Source organism: Monodelphis domestica, chromosome 6, assembly GCF_027887165.1.
Source record: "Monodelphis domestica isolate mMonDom1 chromosome 6, mMonDom1.pri, whole genome shotgun sequence".
Taxonomy (NCBI): domain Eukaryota; kingdom Metazoa; phylum Chordata; class Mammalia; order Didelphimorphia; family Didelphidae; genus Monodelphis; species Monodelphis domestica.
The window spans coordinates 7,613,467-7,634,566 of NC_077232.1; the positions used below are offsets into that span (position 1 = coordinate 7,613,467).

The window sequence follows — 21,100 nt, forward strand, 5'->3', positions numbered from 1 at the left end:
TAGATTCTAACGGGGAGAGGGAAACAACATGTAGTGTCAGCAGAGTCAGGAAGACCCGAATTTAAATCCTACCCCACATATGAGCATTCGCTCGGGGCAAGTTCCAGAGACTCTGTAAGATAAGGATATCCATTGTACCGACCGCACAGAAAGGCGGAGAGCAATAAATGGGATATGGCGAGGGCAAAGGTCTACAGAATGCAGATTATTTTTAACGTCTCTGAGTCTTAGTTTTCCCTTAGGTCAAAGGAGTTGTCACACCTAAAGTAGATGCTTCCCGAACTCTTTTTTGGGTTGAAGTTATAAAGGGGGGTGGGGGTGGGTGAGTGATCAATTCGGCGCCTGCGCAGATGCCAAAAAGCCTTTCTCACTAGGACCGCTGGAACGCATGCGCTAAGCCAAGCCGACTGACGGGCCGGGACCGAGGGGGAGGAGCTAAAGCAAGAGCCGGATGACCATTGGGTTACAAGGAAAAATCGACATGCAGCTCTGCCAATGAGACATCCTTCAGGGAGGAGCTACCAGACAGTAAAGCTCACCCCCGGCCTGTCCTGTTTTGGGGCCTGAGTGACGTCACTAGGGTGAGCCCGCCGGAGTTGTCTCCGTTCTCTGGTCTGAGCCCAGACTCTTCCTGCTCCCAGGCCGAAAATTCTCGGAGCAGGCCGAAGTAGGCGAGTGCCGATGGCGTCGACTCCCTTAAAGAGACAGGTGCTCTTCGGCGGCGGATGGGCAGTGTGGGCTCGGCCGCTGGTGCTGAGGCTCCGGGGCGCCCAGTAGGAAGGTGGGGGCTCGCCCTTGCCCACCGCCGCCGCGACCCGCGAAGTACCGCGGGGTGCCCGGGGGTCCCCCAGTCAGGGCCGCCCCACGGGGCAGCGTCATCTGATGCTGTTTCCTGCAAGAGGGAGAAGAGCGGAAAAAAGCGAAACTCCACCCCCGTCGCCGCCGCCCGCCACCGCCGCCTCCTGCCTGGGCTCAACTCGGCTCAGCCGCCTCCCACCCGTTCCCGGGGCCAGAGTCGATAGAGGCGGAGGAAATAGCACTAGAGCCGGCCGTCCCCTCCCTCCCATGCCCCCCAGGCGGCGTCCCCAGGGCCCCCCTAGCCCTGCGATGCGGGGGGCCGACAGGCGGGACTGCAGGGGCCCCCGGCGGCCGCGGCCGTGGAGTCTGTGATCGCGGGGCACCCCGCCATGGAGCCCCTCAAGAACCTGCTCCTCAAGAGCCCGCTGGGGCCCTGGGGCGGAGGGGGTCGGACTGACGGGCCCCCCAAGGCCGGTTACCCCGGCCCCGTGTGGACGGCGCTCTTCGACTATGAGGCCAGCGGGCGCGATGAGCTGACCCTGCGCAAGGGCGACCGCGTGGAGGTGCTGTCCAGGGATGCGGCCATCTCAGGAGACGAAGGCTGGTGGGCGGGCAAGGTGGGCGACCAGGTTGGCATCTTCCCCTCCAACTACGTGTCCCGGGGTGGTGCCCCGCAGCCGGAGGTGGCCCGCTTCCAGGAGCTGCGCTTGGAGGAGGTGATTGGCGTGGGGGGCTTCGGCAAGGTCTACCGAGGTAGCTGGAGGGGCGAGCTTGTGGCTGTCAAGGCTGCCCGCCAGGACCCAGACGAGGACATCAGCGTGACGGCTGAGAGCGTCCGCCAAGAGGCGCGCCTCTTCGCCATGCTGGCGCACCCCAACATCATTGCACTGAAAGCCGTTTGCCTGGAGGAGCCCAACCTGTGCCTGGTGATGGAGTATGCGGCTGGTGGGCCCCTCAGCCGGGCTCTGGCAGGCCGGCGGGTCCCCCCTCATGTGCTGGTCAACTGGGGGGTGCAGATAGCCAGGGGGATGCACTACCTGCACTGTGAGGCCCTTGTGCCTGTCATCCACCGGGACCTCAAGTCTAACAACAGTGAGTAGTGAGCCTCCTGCCCCTTCTGGATCCCAGCCCCCTTCTCACCTGGACCCCTTTGCCACCCCCAACTCCCCCCACCCTGCCTCCTGGTGGCGGGAGGGTTTAGGAAGGAGAGCCTGTGAGCAGTAGAGGCACAGGATGCCTCCTCCAGGACCTGCCCCTTGGGGTGAGAAGTTGGAGCTCCCAGGAAATGGGTCAATAGCCATAAGTCCCACCTATCTGTTTGAGGGGTCATGCCCCTAGGAAGTAAGAGGACCCAGTGTGTCTCCATTGGACAGAGGAGAAACATCTCTTTTTCTGCAGTATCTCACCGTACTCTGCAACCTTAGAGAAGGATAGAGCTTAAAGGCGCCCTTAGTGAGCGGAGTCCAAGCCCCTCCTCTTACAGAGCTGCAAACTGAAGCCCAAGAGAGGAAGGGGCTGGCAGGCATCCTAGGAGAGGCTGTTGCCCTGACTGACTGGCAGGAAGGGTGCCTCTTGGGTACTTGCCGGGAATGAGGGGTGCTGAAGGGACTGAACCAGAAAAATGTGGCTCTCTTGGGGAACTGATGGTCTAGCTTAGGAGCCCAGCCTTCCCTTCCCGACCAGGACCACCTAAGGCTGGCAGGAACAACCTCCCTGCCCCCTTCTCCTCCGACTCGGGCAAACACTGACCTGGAGGAAGCAGGGATCCCCCTTGAGCTAAAGACCAACTTAGGAGGTGCCCAAGTCAGTGTTTATTTCCCAGAATAGTCCAGCCTCCACCCAAAAGCCTCCATCTCTGAGGGTGACTCTGAGAAGCTTTGGGAAGGAGACAGTAAGTTCTTTTAGGCAGTCTCGCCCATCCATCTGTCCCCCAGGAAGCCTCCATGCACAGTGCTCCCTCCCACCTACAGTGACATTTGGCTAGTCTTCTGCTCTGTGCCCCTACTGGATAAATAGGGAAGGCTTTCTTGAATGTGTCCTTTCTCATCCCCCCAAATTGTTTCTAATGAGGGCACTGGACCAAAAGAATAAAGTCTCGGGCCCAGCTTTGCCGTGGATTTGCTGTGTGGCCTCAGAGAGGTTTGTTTCCCTCTCTGGATTCGAGTCTCCTCAGCTCTATGGGGAAGAGATTGGCTTCAATGATGGCTGAGGGTGCAACCCTGCCAGTGCTGAGATTTCTTGATGACTTCATGCTACCCGGCACTATGCTCGGTCCAAAAAGGCATGTTCCTTCCCCATGTAGCCAGGACAGGCCATTAGCCCGTGTGTGTGCTGATGCCCCCACCCTGCCCCAGGTCTGGGGGAGGCAGGCGAGAAGGAGGTCAGTGGGGGCCCAAGTGACCAGGGAAGGCTTCTTGGAGGAAGAAGGGTGTAAGAAGAGGATAGAGCACGTCAGGCCCCCAGGCATGGCATTAGCAAGGGCCCAGTGAGAATGCCCAGCCCAGAGGAAGATGGTAGGAGTCTAGTTTGGACCAGGCCCTGGGTCCTTGTTGAAGAGCAATGCCAGACAATTCCGGCGCCCCCAGAGGATGAAGGGCCTCAAATGCCAGGCAGGAGCTGGGACTTGCCATGGGGAGAGCCATGAAAGACTGGGTAGCAAAGGGGGGGGTCACGGGAGTCCAGGGACGAGGGCCGCAGACGTCTTGTCCTTTGCTCCTAGAAGGGGGGTCACCGTCACTCCATCAGAAGAAGGCAGGGAGAGGGAGGGGGAGAGGCCACTTTTCCAGTGTGGATGGGCGAAAGCCGACTCCACAGTCAGGAGACCTGCGCTCAGGTCCCACTAACCATGGGTGGCTTTGGGCCATTGACCCTTTAGGAGCCTCAGTTTCCTCCTCTGTTCAATGAGGGCTTAGAGCAGATGCCTCTGAAGGCCCCTTTTGGCCCCAAGTCTCTGCTTCTCTTCTGGACCCAGATTGTCCACCTTCTAGCTATCTAGGCTGGTGGGGAGGAGAACATGGACACAAGGAAGCTCAGCCTTTACTTCCTAGCTGCTTGCACCCCTGTTCCCTCTGCTCCCCCCCCCCCCCAGCCCTCAGCAAGAGAGGGGATTCCCCTGCAGGTTGGACCCCTGGCTGGGGGGAGGGGACGCCTGGCTTCTGTTTTTCCTCCCTTCTCTTTCCAGAGAAAATGGAACAATAGCCCAAGCCCCCGCTCCCCACCCTCCCTGCTACTTCCTGCGTTTCCTGAACCGGCTTCCTGTCCCTGCCCTGGCCTCCTCTCTCCCTCTCCTTCTCCAGGCCCAGCTGGCTGTGGGGGTGGTTGAACTGGGGGGAGAGCCAGGAGCCCCTTGGCCAAAACCCCTTCTGCTTGGGATGCTGAGCCCTGATTTGGCCCCTGTAGCCTAGGCCCTTTGAGCCCAGGCAGAGGCTACTGGTCCTCCCAGAGCTTGGGCATCCTGCCTTCTTCTAGACTTCCCAGTCCTGGGCCCAGGAGTCCTCTGGAGGGGGGATCCCTATCCTGGGGGTGGGGGTGATGGCAGAAAACAATGGGCTGATTTTCCTGTAGTGGCCTGGACAATGGGGTCCTTGTGAGCCTCGGCTGGGGGAGAGGAGGGAGGGAATTCTCCAAGCCCACGAGTCACAGGACCAACTCTCCAGGGCTGCCCCAGCCTAGGCCAGACCTGCGCCCCTCACCCCCAGACTTTCCCAGAAGAACGTCGACGTCCTGACCGAGGCTGCTTAGAAAGGGGAAGCTGGGAGGACCAGGAAGGGAAGGAGAAGTTTGTGCACAGGGCCTGAGAGACAGAGCCAGGCCAGGGCCCCAGGGAGGGTGGAGGCTGTGGAGGCCGACCGGGCCCAATTCCAGAGCTCTGGAAGCCCCAAGGAGCGCACTGGGCCTTCGGGCAGTGGCTGAGGGAGCTGAGGCGGTGACGAGAACACTCGGGCATGGCCACAGAGAGGGGATGCGGAGCTCCGGGTCCTCGTTCCCTCGGGGTCAGCTCACTGAGTTGTAGGGCAGAGCGCAACTCCTGCTCCAGGTTCTGCCCCGAACCTGCTGCCAGCCTTAGCCTGGCCCTTCTTTCTCTCTGACTCGGGCCTCCTCTGCCAAGTGAGGGCGCTCCCAGCAATGCAATTCAGCGAGAATTTTATTAAGTGCCAGGCTCTGGCAAATAGGACCAAAAATGACGATTCTTGTCCTCGGGGAGCTTACATTCCCTTGGGGGAACCAGGTCCCTGCAGGCCCACGTTCTGAGACCACATCTTTCCCCAGCTTCCCTGGGCTCTAGGCTGGGCTTCCAATGGGGGGCGAGAGCTGTCAAGGTCCCCTGCCACCAGCTTTGCCAACATTGGGAGGAGCCGAGAATGGCCTTCAAAGCCTTCTAGTCCAGGGCTACCCTGGCAGAAGTTTTGGGGTTGGAGCCCCAGACTAAGCGGGTCCCCCGGACCGGGTTTGGAAGGAATCCCCATTCTGCTTTGGACTTCCTGTGTGACCTTAGGCAAGTCCCCTGACGTGTCCGGGCCCGCTTCCTCAGCCTCCTCTGCTTCTGAGAGGGGACAGAAACTTAGGAGCCTTCTAGGGTGCCAGCTGCAAGAATGGCACCGTGGGCAAGGGAGCTCCCTGCTCCCAGGTTCAGAGGCCATCCAGGCCAACACCCTCCTTACACACCAGGAAGTAGGCCTGAGGAGAAGCCCTGCATCCAGGTGGCCCATGGAGGGGGCATCAGAAGTGGGATTTGAACCTGCCCCTGGCTCCTCCCACAGTACCTGACTGCCCAGCAGAGGTAAAGGCAGCAGGATGGCTGGAGGATGGGGCTGAGATCCACAAGGAAACAGGAAATGAAATGAACAAGAGGCAGCTCCCCCCTTCCCTCTCCTTGGCCTGGTCATCCTGGTGTCTGCTGGAGCCCTGGGTTCGAATCCCTCCAGAGACACTCCCTGGCTGGGGCTCAGCTGGGATGATGGGGACTGACTCCCCGGGACGTAAATGTTGGGAACGATGCTTCCTTTGTAAGCCTTGTTAAGCACCAGGGCTCTGAGGAGGGAGGGGGAAAGCATGTATTGAATGCCTGCTGTGCATTGCAGAAGTGATCCAGAGGGGCCACGATCCCGTTGTACAGGTAAGGAAACTGAGGCACGTAGTGGTTCAGTGACATAGCTAGTACGTGTCTGAGGCAGGGTGTGAACTCTGCTCTTCCTGACTTCCCCGTTGACTCCCCCCCTTTACAGAGGTGTGAACAGGCCCAGGGAGGCCTGAGGGGCTAAAGCCCAGACACAGTTGTCTCTAGGACAGTGTGAGGAGGGGTTGGCACCCCCCCTCCCCCCGTGGCTCGGCCCGCAGACCGTGGGCTGACCCGTGGCGGCCACCCGGCCTTTCTGCCACGCGGTCGCTCCCCGGACCGTCCTGCTCACAGGCTCCCCGTTGCTCCCCCAGTCCTGCTGCTGCAGCCTGTGGAGGGGGACAACGTGGAACAGAAGACCCTGAAGATCACCGACTTCGGCCTGGCCCGAGAGTGGCACAAGACCACCCAGATGAGCGCGGCGGGCACCTACGCCTGGATGGCCCCCGAAGTCATCAAGGCCTCCACGTTCTCCAAGGGCAGCGACGTCTGGAGGTGAGAGGGGCGCCGCCCGGGGCAGGGGCTGGCGGGGGTGGGGGGGCGCCTCACTCCCTCTTCCTCTGGCCTACAGCTTCGGGGTGCTGCTGTGGGAACTGCTGACCGGAGAGGTGCCCTACCGGGGCATCGACGGCCTGGCCGTGGCCTATGGAGTGGCCGTGAACAAGCTCACCCTGCCCATCCCCTCCACCTGCCCCGAGCCCTTTGCACAGCTCATGGCCGGTAAGGAGGCGGGAGGGGGGCCGGGGAGGGGCTGGAGCGCCCAAAGGCGCCGGCCCAGCACCCCTCTTCTTTCCTCCTTCCCCCAAGAGTGCTGGGCCCAGGACCCCCACCGCCGGCCCGACTTCTCGGCCATCCTGCAACAGCTGTCGGCCCTGGAGGCCCAGGTGCTGAGGGAGATGCCCCGGGACTCCTTCCACTCCATGCAGGACGGCTGGAAGCGCGAGATCCAAGGCCTCTTCGACGAGATCCGAGCCAAGGAAAAGGTGCCGGGCGGCCGACCAGACCGCTGAGCCTTCCGGGGAGCGGGCGGGGAGGAGACCCCGGAACACCTGGGCACCTTGGGAGCCCCTCCAGGGAGAGGGCGGAGGCTGGGCGGGGGCGGTGACTCCGCGGTCAGAGACCTGGGTGCAAGTGCCGCCTCGGCTACTTCCCGACTGCTCTGACCTCATCCGGGCCCGAGGGTGGGGTCTGCTCTTGGGGGACCCAGCTGCGAGGCCCCTGGGGAGGAGGGGCAGGAGAGGGCGCCCGGGGCGGGGCTCCAGCGCCCTTCACGCCCCGCCCCGCCCCGCCCCGCCCTCAGGAGCTGCTGAGCCGAGAGGAGGAACTGACCCGGGCGGCTCGGGAGCAGCGCTCCCAGGCCGAGCAGCTGCGCCGCCGCGAGCACCTGCTGGCGCAGTGGGAGCTGGAGGTGTTTGAGCGCGAGCTGACCCTGCTCCTGCAGCAGGTGGACCGCGAACGGCCGCATGTGCGCCGCCGCCGAGGCACCTTCAAGCGCAGCAAGCTGCGGGCCCGGGACGGAGGCGAGAGGATCAGCATGCCTCTGGGTGCGTGGGCGGGGCCTGTCGGGAGCTTATTTGCATGCTGCCTTGTGATTGGCTGGGGTGGAGGCAGGGCCTGGGAACTTCCACTCCCTAACCCTAACCCTGGTCACCTGTTCTCCCCCCTGCCCACTTCAGACTTCAAGCACCGGATCACCGTGCAGGCCTCTCCTGGCTTAGACCGGAGGAAAAATGTCTTTGAGGTCGGGGCCGGGGACTCGCCCACCTTTCCTCGCTTCAGGGCCATCCAGTGTAAGACTCCCGGCCCTGGTCCAGGTGGTATGGGGCCTCCTCCCCCCAAGCCCAGCCCACCAGGCTCAGGCCCCCCCCCTTCCTGGGAGCAAGGAAGAGGGAAATGTTGGCCCAGAGCACAGAGAGGCTGCCTACCTGGTGCAAGGTTGCACAGGGTCTCTGGGACCCCTTCTCCCTAGCACTCCTGCTGCCTGCCCAGCCATGGGGGAAGGAAGGGGCTTCCTGGTCAGGCACTCCCTGACCTTCGACTCCTTCCATCTTCAGTGGAAGCCCCAGACACAGGACAGGTTTGGGGTCGCCAGTCCCCTCGGCGATTGGAAGACCCAGGAAATGGGGAGCGCCGGCCATGCTGGGCCTGGGGGCCCGGTTCCCCTAAGCCAGGGGAGGCTCAGAATGGGAGGTAAGTGTCCCCAGGGGTCTCTGGGTACCAGCCACCTCCTCTGCCCCTCCCCACCCTCCCCTGCTCACCTCTTTTGCCTTCCCAGGAGACGGTCCCGAATGGAGGAGACGACGTGGTACCTGGACTCCAATGACCCTTCCCCTCTGGGGTCCCCGTCCACACCCCCCACACTCAATGGTGAGTGTTCTCTTGCTGGGCCTCAGCCCAGATCCTCAGCTTGTCCCCTCAGGAGACTGCCCTGAGCCCCCACCCCCACCCCCCAACGGTGTTGGGCCCAAGAGCCTGGGCGCACATGAGAACATTTGGGATGCTTGCCAGGGGCAGTCGTGGGCCTGCTGGAAGAGGGGCCACCTTCCTTCTCTCTACCAGAAGAGCCTCCCTTCTATGGGGACACAAAGGGGCCTCACGATGTGCCCAGACCAGCGCCCCTCGAGGCAGGGCATCGCTGAGGTGAATGAGCTGAGTTGGTGGCCTTATTGAGGAGGTGTTAGCAACCTGGGCACCAGCTGATTCTGGCTGCAGCCCTTGTGCCCTGCCCCGTGCAGGCCCCTACCTTGCCATCCTTGCTGCCTGGAGCACCCCTTCTCCTCACCTCCTTGGGAAGCTTCCTTCCCAGGACAAACGCGATTGCCAGCTCTCAGGAAAGCCTAGCCCCCGTGACCCTTCTCTGGGTGCCTGGTGTGCCCCCCAGGAGTCCATCACCGCGCAGTCAGGAACTCTTTTTGTATTGAGTCCTTGGCCGGCGCACCCCCATCCTGGTGTTTATTAAGTCTGGGGAGAGGCCTTTAGGCAGTGTTTCTGGGAGGCCCAGAGGATGGAGGCAGAGCCCCCTGGCCCCGCTGAGAATAGGACCCCTTTTACTGGACTGGACCACATGCCTGTCCCTCACGGTGCCTAGCACAAAGCTGGGCATGGAATAATGGCTCACTAAGTGGGGCCCATCTGGACCCTCAGGCTCTTTTAGAATAACAGCATGGCTGGGTTTACAGAGGCCCCACAGCCCCCCCCTCACTCTTGGGCATCTCCGCTTGTGGGGCAGGGACTAGACTGCAGCACTTGGGCCTGGCATCATACAGAAGCAGAGGACTGGAGGGAGAAACTGAGGCCTCCGACTCTGAACGTAATTAACTCTTTTCCCATATCTTGTGGACAAAAAGCTAGTAAGCGTCGGGCCAGATCAGAAGCCAGGCCTTCCTGCCTCCTGGAGGCCAGCACTCCTGCCCAGAGGGGGCGACACTAGGCCAAGGGGCTCCAGTGTCTAGAGTTGGGGGGGGGGGGAGTTTGGACTGCCAGACAGGTGCCGCTGCAGGCCAGGGTGTCCCTGGAGAGAGGGGTGGGGACTATGGCACTAGGAATACTTTAGGGACAAAAGAGGGAGTCAGGGAGGCCCAGTGAACTCAGGGAGGACGAAGCCTCTGGCTGGACTGCCCAGGAGAGGGTCCCAGAAGAGGCGGGGGGCTCAGAGAGGAGCTGAACTTGGAGGGGGACCCAGGACCCAACCTCGTCCATGCTCTTACACCAGAGACCCCAAAACAACCCCCCCCCGAAGCTCAGCCAGCATTTATTGAATGCCTGCTGTGTGCTGGGCATGACGGTCATCTGTGGGAAGCCGAGAGCGTGTCTGTCCTCCAGGAGCTGACCTGGGGGAGGAATCCCACGCGCCGGCAAGGGAAGATCGAGATGGATCGGACACGTGGCGGGGGGTGGTGGCAGGGGGAACGGCCTTCGGTCCAGGGGACACTTGGCAGCTGCTGAAGCCCCTTGAGCAAGGGAGTGACCAGGCCAGTGACTTGGTCAGGCCTGGGTTGCGAGACAGTTTCAGAGGGTGGGAAGAGGCAGCTAAGTGGCTCGTGGATGGGGAGCCAGGCTCCAGGGTTCAAATGACCCCAGGCACTTCCTAGCTGATGTCCCCGGGCAGGTAGACAGACTTGGGGCACAGAGAGCCATTGGGGAGCTGTTGTGGTCTGGGGGGGCCCAAGAGTCCCAGGAGGGAGGGCAGAGCCCCCCAGTTCTCTTGGAGGCTCGGAGGTGACTGCTCTCACCGACACCCTCACTGTTCCCTCCTCAGGCGATGTCCGTCCCCCAGAGCCTGAGGAGCCACGGCGGCCGGGCCCCTCGGACCGGAGCGGGACCCCCAAGATTATCCAGCGTGCCTTGCTCCGGGGGACAGCCCTGTTAGCCTCCCTGGGGCTGGGCCGGGACCTTCAGCAGGCTGGCAGCGGGGCACGTGACAAGGGAGATGCCACCCCCGAAGAGGCGCTGTCTTCGCCGCCCTCCCCCCTCATCCGCTTCTCTCCCAAAACGCCAGATGCCCCGACCTCGCCCCTGAACCTGGACACGGAGACGCCTCCCAGCCCCCCACTGCTTGACCTGGGCACCCCTGGGGGGCAGCCCTCTGCCAAAAGCCCCCGCCGAGAGGAGGAGACGCGGGGTAAGAAGGCTCCGCCCTCAGACGAGCCCTCCACATGTGGGGAGCAAGCGGGGAACCTGGAAGGTGGGATGTCTGCTGGGGGCGCCCTGGTCTCTCTCCTGCCTTCTGGGACGTCGTCCCTTTGGGTCTGGGGGTGCTGGAGGCCCGGGGCCCTCTTGTGCTAAACCAGGTCCCCTTTCTTGCAGGGGGAGCCGTCTCCCCGCCTCCTGGGGCCTTCCGTTCTCCGCCCGGCACCCCCCGATCCCCGACGCTGGGCCTCATCGGCAGGCCTCGGCCTTCGCCCCTCCGGAGCCGCATCGACCCGTGGAGTTTTGTGTCCACTGGACCCCGCCCGTCCCCCCTTCCATCTCCACAGCCTGCCCCACGTCGGGCCCCCTGGACCCTGTTCCCAGACTCAGACCCCTTCCGAGACCCCCCGCCTTTCAACCCTTTCAGCCCAGGGTCCCCACAGAACAGCAGAGCCCAGACCAAAGACATGGGGGGCCAGGCTCCTTGGGGAGCCACAGGACCAGAGGGGAGCCCCTGAGCGAGGGGGGAAAGACACACCCAACTGAGGCGGGGGCGTCTCAGAGCCTTGGGGACCTGCCCTGGGGAGGTGGATGGATGCCCCCAAGGGGGACCTTCAACCAGAGGGGGGCCTCTCCAGAAGCTGCCGTATACACTGGAAAAGGAGAAAGGGGCCGGACCCCCGAAGGCCCCTCTAGCTAAGGGGCGGATGGCCCCTGCCTGCTACTCCCCCAGTCCCTCTGGAAGGGGCTGAGCAGCCTCGAGGAGCTGGGGGCCCTTCCCAGCTGCCTGACTTGCTTCCAGAGGCCCTTGGTTCTCCCCCTAAGACAGCCCCTTTTCTTTGGAGGGGCACAAGATGGGGACGGAACCCCTTCCCTGGAACACTACGCTGCACCTGAAGCCTTAACACTGGACTGAGGGGAAGTCCAGAGGGGAGGTCGGGGTCACCCCCACCTCACTGACCAATAGGGGGCCCCTGAAGCCACCCCCTTGCCCCTCTTCTTCCCCCGCTGGGGCTCAACACTGTAACTGGCTGGTTTAAGGGGGACCAAAACCTGTCTCAGGGAATCACTGTCCGTCCTTCCCTGCCCGGGAGGGAGGCACGAGCGCAGTTAGGTGGTTGTGGCCCTGGGTGCGAGGGGAGGGGCCCGCGGGATGCGCCCAGACCCAGACCCCGGCTCCCCTCACGGCCTCCATGCTACTGAAACCAAATAAACTCTTAAGCTGGCCACCCCGCGTCGGCTCCTCTGTCCCCCTTCGGAAGGCTGCCCCGGCCTCCGGGAGCTTCCAGCCCACTGGCAAAGCGGCCTCGCCAGAACGTGGGCAACACGCGCCTCGCTCTGGGGCAGGAGGGAGACTCGGGAGAGTCTGGCACACCCATACGCGTCTTCTCGGGGCAGCAAAGGCTGGGCCGGGGAGAACTCAAAATCAAAAATAATCTTTTGGTGTTAAAAATTAGTCTTTAGGGGCAGCTGGGTGGTTCCATGAATGGAGAGCCTGGCCTGGGGATGGGAGGTCCTGGGTTCCAATCTGGCCTCAGACCCTTCCTAGCAGGGTGACCCTGGGCTAGTCGCTTCACCCCCATTGCCCGGCCCTTCCTGCTCTGCTACCTTAGAATCGATTCCAAGATGGCAAGGAAGAACTTGTCGTACGAAGAATGTGGATTTATTATTTAATAACCAAATATTTACATTTCTTAAAGAATTTTTAAGATAAAGAAACAAATTTAAGCAAGATGGTCTGCCCTCCAGTCCAACGGGAGAGGTTCGGGGCCTCCATGGTCCTCCGCTTCCTCACCTGTAAAATGATGGTGACGGCCAGAAAATCTCTTGAACCCTCTTAGAATCAGTGCTGTGGGGCGGTTCTCAGGCCGAAGAGCCGTGAAGTGGGTGGCCCAGCTAGGAGTCTATAGGCCAGGCTCTCCATCTGCTGAGGCCCCCCAGATAATGTGGATCTCCTCAGCTGTGGACCCGCCACGCTCTGCCCCCCCACCTCCCTGGGTGGAAAGGGGGAGGGAGAAGGGAGTCCCAGGCCCCATGGGTGCTGCTGGTGGCAGAGTGTGCTTGGCCAAGTCTTCCCCTCTGCTTGGGGTTCGGGGGTCTGAAGGGCTTCCGTCACCCTCTGCTGGTCTCCGGCCTTGGGGCCTCCAGGCTCTTCCCTCGTCCTGGCTCTCATGCCCATGAAGATGCCCCAGGCCGGCCCTCCCTCTCCATTCACCCACACGGGCACCGCTCCAGTCTTCCTTCCTGTGCCCGGGAGCCCGTGCTCAGCCGCTCGCTCCTGGCCCCTCGGAGCCCAGGAAGCCTGTGCCACCCCCAGCCCCGGCTAGGGCCGAAGCTGGGCATGGGGCCCACTCCTGCCCGCGGACTGGCCTTCCTGCTACTGGGCTCTGCTGTGTTCATGGCCGTCGAGGGTCCCCCTCAGTGCAGACTCCAGGAGCAGCTGCTGGGGCACCTGACTGGCTTCCAGGCAGACCACCAGGATTGCCCGTCCCGCCGGGAGCTGGATGTGCTGCTGGAGGCAGGGCTGCGAGTGCAGGGCAGTGCCACTGAGCCCGACAGCTGGGACTTTGCTGCTGCCCCGTTCTCTGCCTTCAGCATCCTCACCACCGCGGGGAAGGGGAGGCTGGGGGTAGCACCCGGGTCTCCCTCCCCAGAGCTCCTCACAGGGAGGTGCAGGGGACACCCCTCAGTCCCAGACACTCCCCCACTGGCAGCTCCAGGAGGGCTGCTCCCTCTGGAGCCAGGCCAGGGCAGGACCCCAGAACCTCAGGCTCTGGAGGGCCTTGCCCGGGGGCAGTGACGGCTGGCGGAGGCCACCCCAGGGATGGAGAGCTCACAGCCCCCCCCACCCCCGGGCAGCTCAGGGGGATTTCCTGGGATGGAAAGACCCCAGATCGGGCTCTTTGAACCCTGCCCCCCCCCCCATTGCCCCTGGCTCTGCAGCCAAAAAGAGCCTGGAATGGCCCCTAGAGGCCACCTCCCCGTAGTCACGTAGGCAGAGCTCTTTGGGGTTGGCAAAGCATGTGGCAGGGCCAGGTCGCTCAGTGGGTAGAGCCCCAGGGCTGGAGTCGGGAGGACTCGGCCTCAGACACTTCCCAGCTGGGTGACCCTGGGCCAGTCACCAAATCCCGCCTGCCTCAGTTTCCTCATCTGTAAAACAAGCTGGATGTGGAAATGGCGAACTGTGCCCGGATCTCTGCCAAGAAATCCCTCCACAGGGCCGCTTTGGGTCAGGGAGGACGAACACGACCAGAGGGCTCAGCCCAAGGGCAGGGGGCCTTCCTGGCCTGCTGCTCTGGCGCCGGGAGGACGGCCGGAGCCTGCCAGAGTCCTTCCATCTCTGCACGGTCAGCCTGGGGGCCTCGTTCCTGGCCAGACCCACCCGCTGGCTCTGGCTCTCCCGCCACTACCCCATCCCAGGAAACCCCCTGAGCTGCCTGGGGGGCCTCGAGCTCTCCATCCCTGGGGTGGCCTCTCAGTGCCCTCCTGGGCGCATTCAGGGAGGGCGGAGGGTAGAACAGGGAAGAGCGGGCACAGCCAGGCCTGCCAGGGTCTGAGCCTTTAGGGGATAACCGGCCTCTGGCAGCCAAGCATCCCCAGGGGGCCCCACTGCTTTGGGACCCCCAATTGGAGGCTCTTCCCGGCCTCAGGAAACAACCAACCATGTCAGAGAGGCCAGCTGGGAGGCTCAGGCAACAAAGAGCCCGGCCTGGAGCCTGAGAACTCCTGGGTCCCAGTGTGGCCTCCGCGCTTCCTAGCTGGACGACCCTGGTGAGTCACTTTATCCCCAGTGCCCGGCCTTTATGGCTCTTCTGCCTTGGAAGCGACAGACAGGCTGGCCACCGAGAGGGAAGGTCGGGGCCACTCGGTCCCTGTTCCAAGTGGCCCGAGGCCGGAGGGCAGTGCTAGTCTGGGGAGGCTGTCGGACCTCCTTGCCTTCCCCCACTACTGGTCCACACCTCGTGGGGGTGTCTGGAAGGTCCGACCCTCCCTTCTGGTTCCGCCACTCAAGGCTTCTTTGAAATCCCCAGGAGGCAGCCTTGCTGGGGGCACCCACAGCCTCGGCCGCCCTGAACCCATCCCTGTTCCAGTGTTCCTGCCCGCCCCTGGGCAGGTCACAGCCTCACAGGGCAGGCGGGGGGGGGGGGCAGTGCTAGGATCCCCCCTTCCTCGCTCCCCCCACCTGCAGCCGGCCAACAGGACCAGAGGAGGAGGGCATCTGGCCAAAGACCACAGACTCGCCAGGCCCAGGTTCAGGGTCCAGGCCTCAGCAGGCGGCCACGACTTTATTATCATCTCAACTCCCCCGTCCTCAGGTGCAGAATGGGCGAACCCTCCGGTCCTCCCAGGGAAGTCCCGCCCCCGCCGGCCCACCCCTCCCTCCTCCAAACCCGGGGGAAGAAGGGAGCCGACGGGGCCGGCTCCAAGTCACCATTTATTGCGGACAGACGCGCCCCGGGCTCAGCCCTCAGTGCTTCTGCGCCCCGACCCTAGCGAGAGCCCCGAGACCCAGTCTGTCCCGCGGCTCCCGCCCCCCCATACTCTCTTCGCAGGGGATCGCGAGGGGCGGCCACGCACACGCAAATACACACACGTACACAAGCACACGCTTCAATAAATACGGCCTGGTGGGCGGGGTCTGATCCCCCCACGCCCGGTCCTGCTGCAAACCAGGTTCTACAGCGGCCTCTGGTGGCCACGCACGGAAAGGCACGCGCGGGGCGGGGCGGCCAGCAGCTCCTCTGGAGAGAAGACCCCCGGACAGAGGCGGCCCCTGGCCCCCACCACCCCGGAAGGGAGTCCGAGGCCCGGCTTCGCTCGGCACGGCTCGGTTGGGCTCAGCTCAGCAGGCAGCGTTCCCGGCGGCTCAGCTGGCGGCTCAGCTTCCGACGCCGTTGCTCCAGGCCCCGCTCCAGCCGCTCGTCCTCCTCCAGGGCTCTGGGAAACAAAGGGTTAACGTCAGAGCTCGCCCCGACCCTGGGGTCAGGCGAAAGGGGCAAGGGACTCGAGGGTCGGTGGGACAGTGCCACCTTGCAGCTCTGTGGTCCTGGGCAAGTCTCAGCCCTAGGCCTCAGTTTCCTCCTCTGTAAAAATGAAGGTCTTGAATCTTGATTTCCCAATGACCCCTCCCCACGATCACTAGCCCGCGGGCCCCCAAAGCTGGCTAGGCCTGAGCAAACAACACCAGGTGGGAGGGGCTGGGGTGTCCTGGGCAAAGCTGCCAGTACTCACGTCCTCTCCTTGTTATCCAAATCTCGCACCAGCTCATCGCGCTGGTTCACCAGGGACACCAGTTCCTCCAGCAGGAGCTGTTCCCGGTGCTGCTGGGCTTCCGTTTTGAGCCAGTCTGGGGGTGGGAGAAGAACAGCTCTAAAGCTGTCCCTGAGGGCCATCTAGGGATCTGCCCACCTCTGGCTCTCTGGGGCGCTGCTGTGTCTTGTCCCCCCAATGGCTTGTCTCTCAGTGGCGATTATCTGTCTCATCATTTCAAATCAATGCACATTATAAATGACTTCCTCTGCCCAGGGACCTGTGCTGAGCCCTGGAGATACAACACCCCCAGGGGAAGAGGCAACCAGCCTCTGACCTCAAGGAGCTCCTGGTTTCCCCAGTGTGTGTGCCCAGAAAGAAGCCTAATCTGAGGGAGACCATGGAAGAGAGACACAGAAGGACACCCAAGGTAGACTGACTGGGAAAGCCCTGAGAAAGGAACAGGGACATCCACACAGATGCAGACACAGACATCAACACACTAGGGACTGTATGGAAGGGATCTGAGAAAGAGACAAGAGAGATGACACAGACAAAGAAGGATACTTACTACAAGGTAGGCTGAACAGGAAAGCCTCAAGAAGGGGACAGAGACATAGACATAGATGCAGATACAGACCAACACAGAAGGATCCACAAGATAGACTGCATAGGAGGGACTGGAAGAGGGGTAGAAAGGGAGAGAGGAGTGAAAAGAAAGAGCAAAATTTCTTCCTCCAGGAGGAAATTAAAAAGGAGCGCCTACCAGGCCTGGAAGATGGCCAGTATGGAGGCAGGAGATCGCTAGCTATTTTGATCAGCATCCATGTTTCCAATTGTCATCTTTACACAGAGGATTCTCAGATCTATTTTTTGAGCCCTGAGGAAGCTACGGGCACAGTGGAGTGCTATGTTGGAGTCAAGAAGACCTGAGATCAAATCTGGACTATGGGCAAGCCACTTAACCTGCTTGTCTGTTTCCCCATCTGTTAAAAGTAAGAATAGCACCAACACCCCAGGTTGTGGTGAGGAACAAATGGGATAATAGTGATAGAGCACCTGGCACATAGTAGGTGCTTAATAAATGCTTATTCCCTCTGTCAGACCTCCAGTTTTGCAGCTCCAACTGTCTTTTGGGCATCCCCAAGTCCTATAAACATCTTAAACTCACCATGTCCAAAATGTCTTCATTCTGTTGCCCCCTAAACGATCACATCTTCCCAAGTTCCCAATTACCATCCCTATTAAATCTCCCTAATTTCCTTGCAACCTAGCAGTCATCCTGTTCTCCTCATTCTCTCTCACCTCACTGCTCCCCATATCCAATTAGCTGCCAAGTCCTATCATTACTTCCTTGTTTGCATCCCCCTTCTCTCCTCTGACCCTCCCCGGCCCTGGTGCAGGCCCTCATCTCCTCACACCTGGACTACTACAATAGCTGCTGGGAGTGGGGAGGGGGGGTCTGATGCCTCCAATCTCTCCCCACTCCAGACCATCCTTAGGGGATGTTCCTAAAAGCAGGTCTGACTGTGTTACTCCCCACTCAATAAACTCCGATAGCTCCCTGGGGCCTCCAGGATCCAATATAAAACCCTCTGATTGGCTGGGAAGGCCCTCCATAACTTGTCCTTTTCTACCTTCCTCCCCATCACATCCCCTTTTATGCAGTGACCCTGGCCTCCTGGCCATTCCCCAAACAAGACCCTCCATCTCCCACCTCCGGACATCTGCTCTGCTGTCCCCCGGGCCTCGTGGCTCTCCCTCCTCATGTCTGATTCCTGGCTGTTCCAGCTCCTTTCAAGGAGCAGCTAAAATCCTTCCTTCTTCTTGCCGTCCCTCTGCAGGTTACCTCCAGTTTACCCTGTCTCTAGAGGTGTGTTTGCTTGTTGGGTCCTCCGTTAGAGCAGAGACCCGCCTTCCTACCCCTAGAGCCTGGCATAGGGCTTGGCACCCAGGAGGAGCTTAGTAAATGCTGGGGCACTCTTGCTGACTGAGGGAGGACAAGAGGAGATTGGGAACCAGCCAAGGGGGCCCTTGGGGCTTGGAGGGCGGAATGAGTGCCAGAGAGCAGAATGGATAAGAGCCAGACTGGGGTGCCCTCCCTTCTGACCCAAAGGGTTTGGGCCTCGTGCCAGAGGCAGTGGGAGCCACTGAAGTGTCTGAGCAGGACAGTCACCGGGCTCAGATTGGGGCCTTCAAAAGGTGACTTTGGCAGGTGCTCAGAGGGTGAATGGGAAGAGGAGAGAAGAGGGGGAGGAGGAGAGCAGGGAGACCCCTGCGGGGTTCCCCGTCCATCCCCCAGTACTCTGGACCCACTTGCTTACCTTCAATGGCCATCATGGCCCTCAGCTCCCTGCTCAGGAGCTCGAACCGTCTCTCCAGGTCTTGTTCTTCTATCCTGTAACAGGAAGGAAGGAAGGGACGTCAGCTCCTCCCCATGCAGGCCACCTCCGAGGCCCCCTCTCGTGGCAGCGGTGGTGAGGGGCCTGCAGGAAGAGCCGGAGGAGAACCAAGGCTGGGGGAGGACCAAGAGACGGAGGATGGGGCAGGCAAGCTTGGAGGGACTGCCTCGTCTCAGCCTCAGGTTTCTCTTCTGTGAAATGGGGATGACCTGAAAGTCCCTTCTGGCTCTCATCTGCTCATTAGAGGCTGTCTGTATATAGGGGAGCTGTTGAGGGTTTCATTGACCCCATGACGTCCCCCTGCACCACTGAGTCTGTTAAAAAGATCACTATTCATTAAAAAGGAAGGGGTGGGGCAGCCGGGCCTCATTATCTAGGCTCCAATCCGGCCCCAGACCCTTCTTAGCTGAGTGACCCTGGGGGAGTCACTAAACCCCCATGTCTAGCCCTTATCATGCTTCTGCCTTGGAACGGGGCTTAGTATTGATTCTAAGACTCTTACTATTGTGTGTGACCCTGGGCAAGTCACTTAACCCTGTTTACCTCAGTTTCCTCATTTGAAAAATTAGCTAGAGAAGGAAATGGGCCGAAGAGCCGGATGTGACTTCGAGTTCAGCCCTGCCCTGCCTGCCTTCCTCTTAGTAGAGCCCTTTCCTGAATTCTGGACCTCGCCGGACCTGACTTCTTCCTTGCAAGATCTGAGTCTTATTTCACAGCCTGCCCGCCTCGGGACCCGGCGGTGGCCTTCCTTCCTACACCGCAGTGCGCGATCTGAGCCTGGGACCCCCGACGCCCCGGGGCTCACAGGAGCTGGAGCTGGTCCTGCCTCCGAATCAGGGCGTTCTTCTTATTCACCAGCGTGAACCACTCCTGGATGAGCACCTCCTCCTGCAGCCTGTTGGCACCTGGAACGGCACATGGGGGATGGGCCAGATGAGCGAGAGGTGGGGGAGGGGGACCTTCCCCTCTCAGCTTGCCCAAAGCTTTCTAGATGCTCCCTGGGTGTCCGCACAGCCCAGCCGCGGGCGCTTCCTGGCGTTCTCCCCGCCTCGATCCTCCTTCCAAGCCCGATCCAAAGGCTCCCTGTCGGGTCCCTTGGTAATGCGGCGATTCCCTAAGCTCCATCAGGGCTGTGCCCAGACTGTCCTGAGACTGTAGGTTGGGATGATTTCTAGACCCGAGAAAATGTCGCCGCAGCGCATCAAACCTTAAGAAGTGTGAGTTGTGGACTTCTGGAGGGGAGGGGAGGGGAGGGGAGCTGGTTGTTAAATATCTACCACCGACTCCCTGATTATAAGGGTCTAAAAATGGGAGCTCCTGAGAAAGGACGGTGTCTCCCGACGCTCTCTATCTTCTCTAGCCCCCGTGCGAGGCTCTGCGCACAGTAGGGGCTCAAGACTCCGCCTTTGGAGGAATCAAGGGAGGAGACAAGCCACCCTAGGACTAGTCTGGAGATTCTGCCTCTAGTAGTCCGCGGCCGGCCGCCAGGGGGCAGCAGAGAGGCCGAATCGCGCAGCAAGACCCGAGAGCCTGAGGCGCGAGGTCCGGCAGCCTAGACCAGGGAATGGCAGGGCTGGGAGGGGCCTTTGGATCTAGAACCGGGCCAGGGCCCGGCCGGACCCCACCAGCACCTGTCTCCATGAGGCTCCGCAGCTGGGTCTCCACTTGGGCCGCCCGCCCATCGATCTGTTTCTGCTCCTGCTCTAGGGCTTGGAGCTCCGCCCACACGTACTGACTCGTGTCCTGGAATCGCTGCTGAGGGAGGAGGGGCCGGTGCTCAGCGGGAGGGGGGCAGACCAAAGCCCCGGCCCCCAGATGGCCCCCAGATGGCGGCATCCTCCGGCGTAGGGATGCGCTTTATCCGGGGTCCCCAGCCGCGCTACACCCAAGGCCGCATTTGAACCCCCGATTTCCGGCCCTCGCTCTCCCTCCCTCCCCCCAGGACCCTCAGACAGACTGGGGACCCCGACCTTCCCTTCCCGGGGCGCTGCCCTCTCACCATCCCTGGCTCCTCGTTGGGGCTGGCGCTGGAACCCGAACTTGGGGGTGTCTCCTCTGCTGGAGGACTCCCATCTGGAAACAGAGATCACACTGAAGGGGGCCCCAGGCTATGGGGGGCCCTATATCTCCCTGGGACCCTGGGGCTGGGAGGCCTGGGGCGGGGCCCCTATAATCTCCCTAGGGCCCTGGGGCTGGGGCTCCCCTATAATCTCCCTAGGGCCCTGGGGCTGGGGCTCCCCTATAATCTCCCTAGGGCCCTGGGGCTGGGGCTCCCCTATAATCTCCCTAGGGCCCTGGGGCTGGGGGGCCCCTATAATCTCCCTAGGGCCCTGGGCTGGGGGGCCCCTATAATCTCCCTAGGGCCCTGGGCTGGGGGGCTCCTATAATCTCCCTAGGGCCCTGGGGCTGGGGGGCTCCTATAATCTCCCCAGGGCCCTGGGGCTGGGGGGCCCCTATAATCTCCCTAGGGCCCTGGGCTGGGGGGCCCCTATAATCTCCCTAGGGCCCTGGGCTGGGGGGCTCCTATAATCTCCCTAGGGCCCTGGGGCTGGGGGGCTCCTATAATCTCCCCAGGGCCCTGGGGCTGGGGGGCCCCTATAATCTCCCTAGGGCCCTGGGGCTGGGGCTCCCCTATAATCTTCCTAGGGCCCTGGGGCTGGGGCTCCCCTATAATCTTCCTAGGGCCCTGGGGCTGGGGGGCCCCTATAATCTCCCTAGGGCCCTGGGGCTGGGGGGCCCCTATAATCTCCCTTGGGCCCTGGGCTGGGGGGCCCCTATAATCTCCCTAGGGCCCTGGGCTGGGGGGCCCCTATAATCTCCCTAGGGCCCTGGGCTGGGGGGCTCCTATAATCTCCCTTGGGCCCTGGGCTGGGGGGCCCCTATAATCTCCCTAGGGCCCTGGGGC

The 21,100-nt window shown here is 61.9% G+C and overlaps 2 protein-coding genes across 11 annotated transcripts in view; one reads left to right on the forward strand and one right to left on the reverse strand.

Moving 5' to 3' along the window:
- Positions 1-563: 563 nt before the first annotated feature.
- Positions 564-11,770, forward strand: MAP3K11 (mitogen-activated protein kinase kinase kinase 11). 3 transcript variants are annotated; one of them, XM_007502687.3, is made up of 11 exons: positions 578-1,890; positions 6,229-6,409; positions 6,486-6,634; positions 6,722-6,897; positions 7,215-7,458; positions 7,591-7,704; positions 7,969-8,104; positions 8,190-8,281; positions 9,144-9,224; positions 10,173-10,535; positions 10,721-11,770. In XM_007502687.3, exons 1-11 carry the CDS (start codon positions 1,188-1,190, stop codon positions 11,059-11,061), a joined length of 2,580 nt encoding a protein of 859 aa, XP_007502749.2. In that variant the 5' UTR covers positions 578-1,187; the 3' UTR covers positions 11,062-11,770. The 3 variants fall into 3 exon arrangements, with proteins under 3 accessions (XP_007502750.1, XP_007502749.2, XP_056657319.1); XM_056801341.1 differs by having other exon boundaries at positions 616-1,890; positions 7,356-7,458; XM_007502688.3 differs by lacking the exon at positions 9,144-9,224 and having other exon boundaries at positions 564-1,890.
- Positions 11,771-12,190: 420 nt separating this feature from the next.
- EHBP1L1 (EH domain binding protein 1 like 1) overlaps positions 12,191-21,100 on the reverse strand; it is a 33,181-nt gene continuing 24,271 nt past the window's right edge. For 7 of the 8 annotated variants that reach the window (XM_056801334.1, XM_056801332.1, XM_056801337.1 and 4 more), the window contains 6 exons: positions 20,195-20,268; positions 19,827-19,950; positions 19,001-19,100; positions 18,118-18,191; positions 15,776-15,890; positions 12,191-15,481 (listed from right to left, as the gene is read on the reverse strand). In XM_056801334.1, coding sequence (XP_056657312.1) covers positions 15,382-15,481; positions 15,776-15,890; positions 18,118-18,191; positions 19,001-19,100; positions 19,827-19,950; positions 20,195-20,268 — 587 coding nt within the window. In that variant the 3' untranslated portion in view covers positions 12,191-15,381. The remainder of the gene's footprint in view (positions 15,482-15,775; positions 15,891-18,117; positions 18,192-19,000; positions 19,101-19,826; positions 19,951-20,194; positions 20,269-21,100) is intronic. The other variant, XM_056801333.1, reaches the window with a different exon arrangement.

Bases quoted from the DNA above. Each gene is read 5' to 3' on its own strand.
- MAP3K11 (XM_007502687.3), top strand. From the start codon at position 1,188: ATGGAGCCCCTCAAGAACCTGCTCCTCAAGAGCCCGCTGGGGCCCTGG. The intron at 8,282-9,143 runs GTGAGTGTTCTC...CTTGTGGGGCAG, and splicing joins CACACCCCCCACACTCAATG to GGACTAGACTGCAGCACTTG. The intron at 9,225-10,172 runs GTAATTAACTCT...TTCCCTCCTCAG, and splicing joins TGAGGCCTCCGACTCTGAAC to GCGATGTCCGTCCCCCAGAG.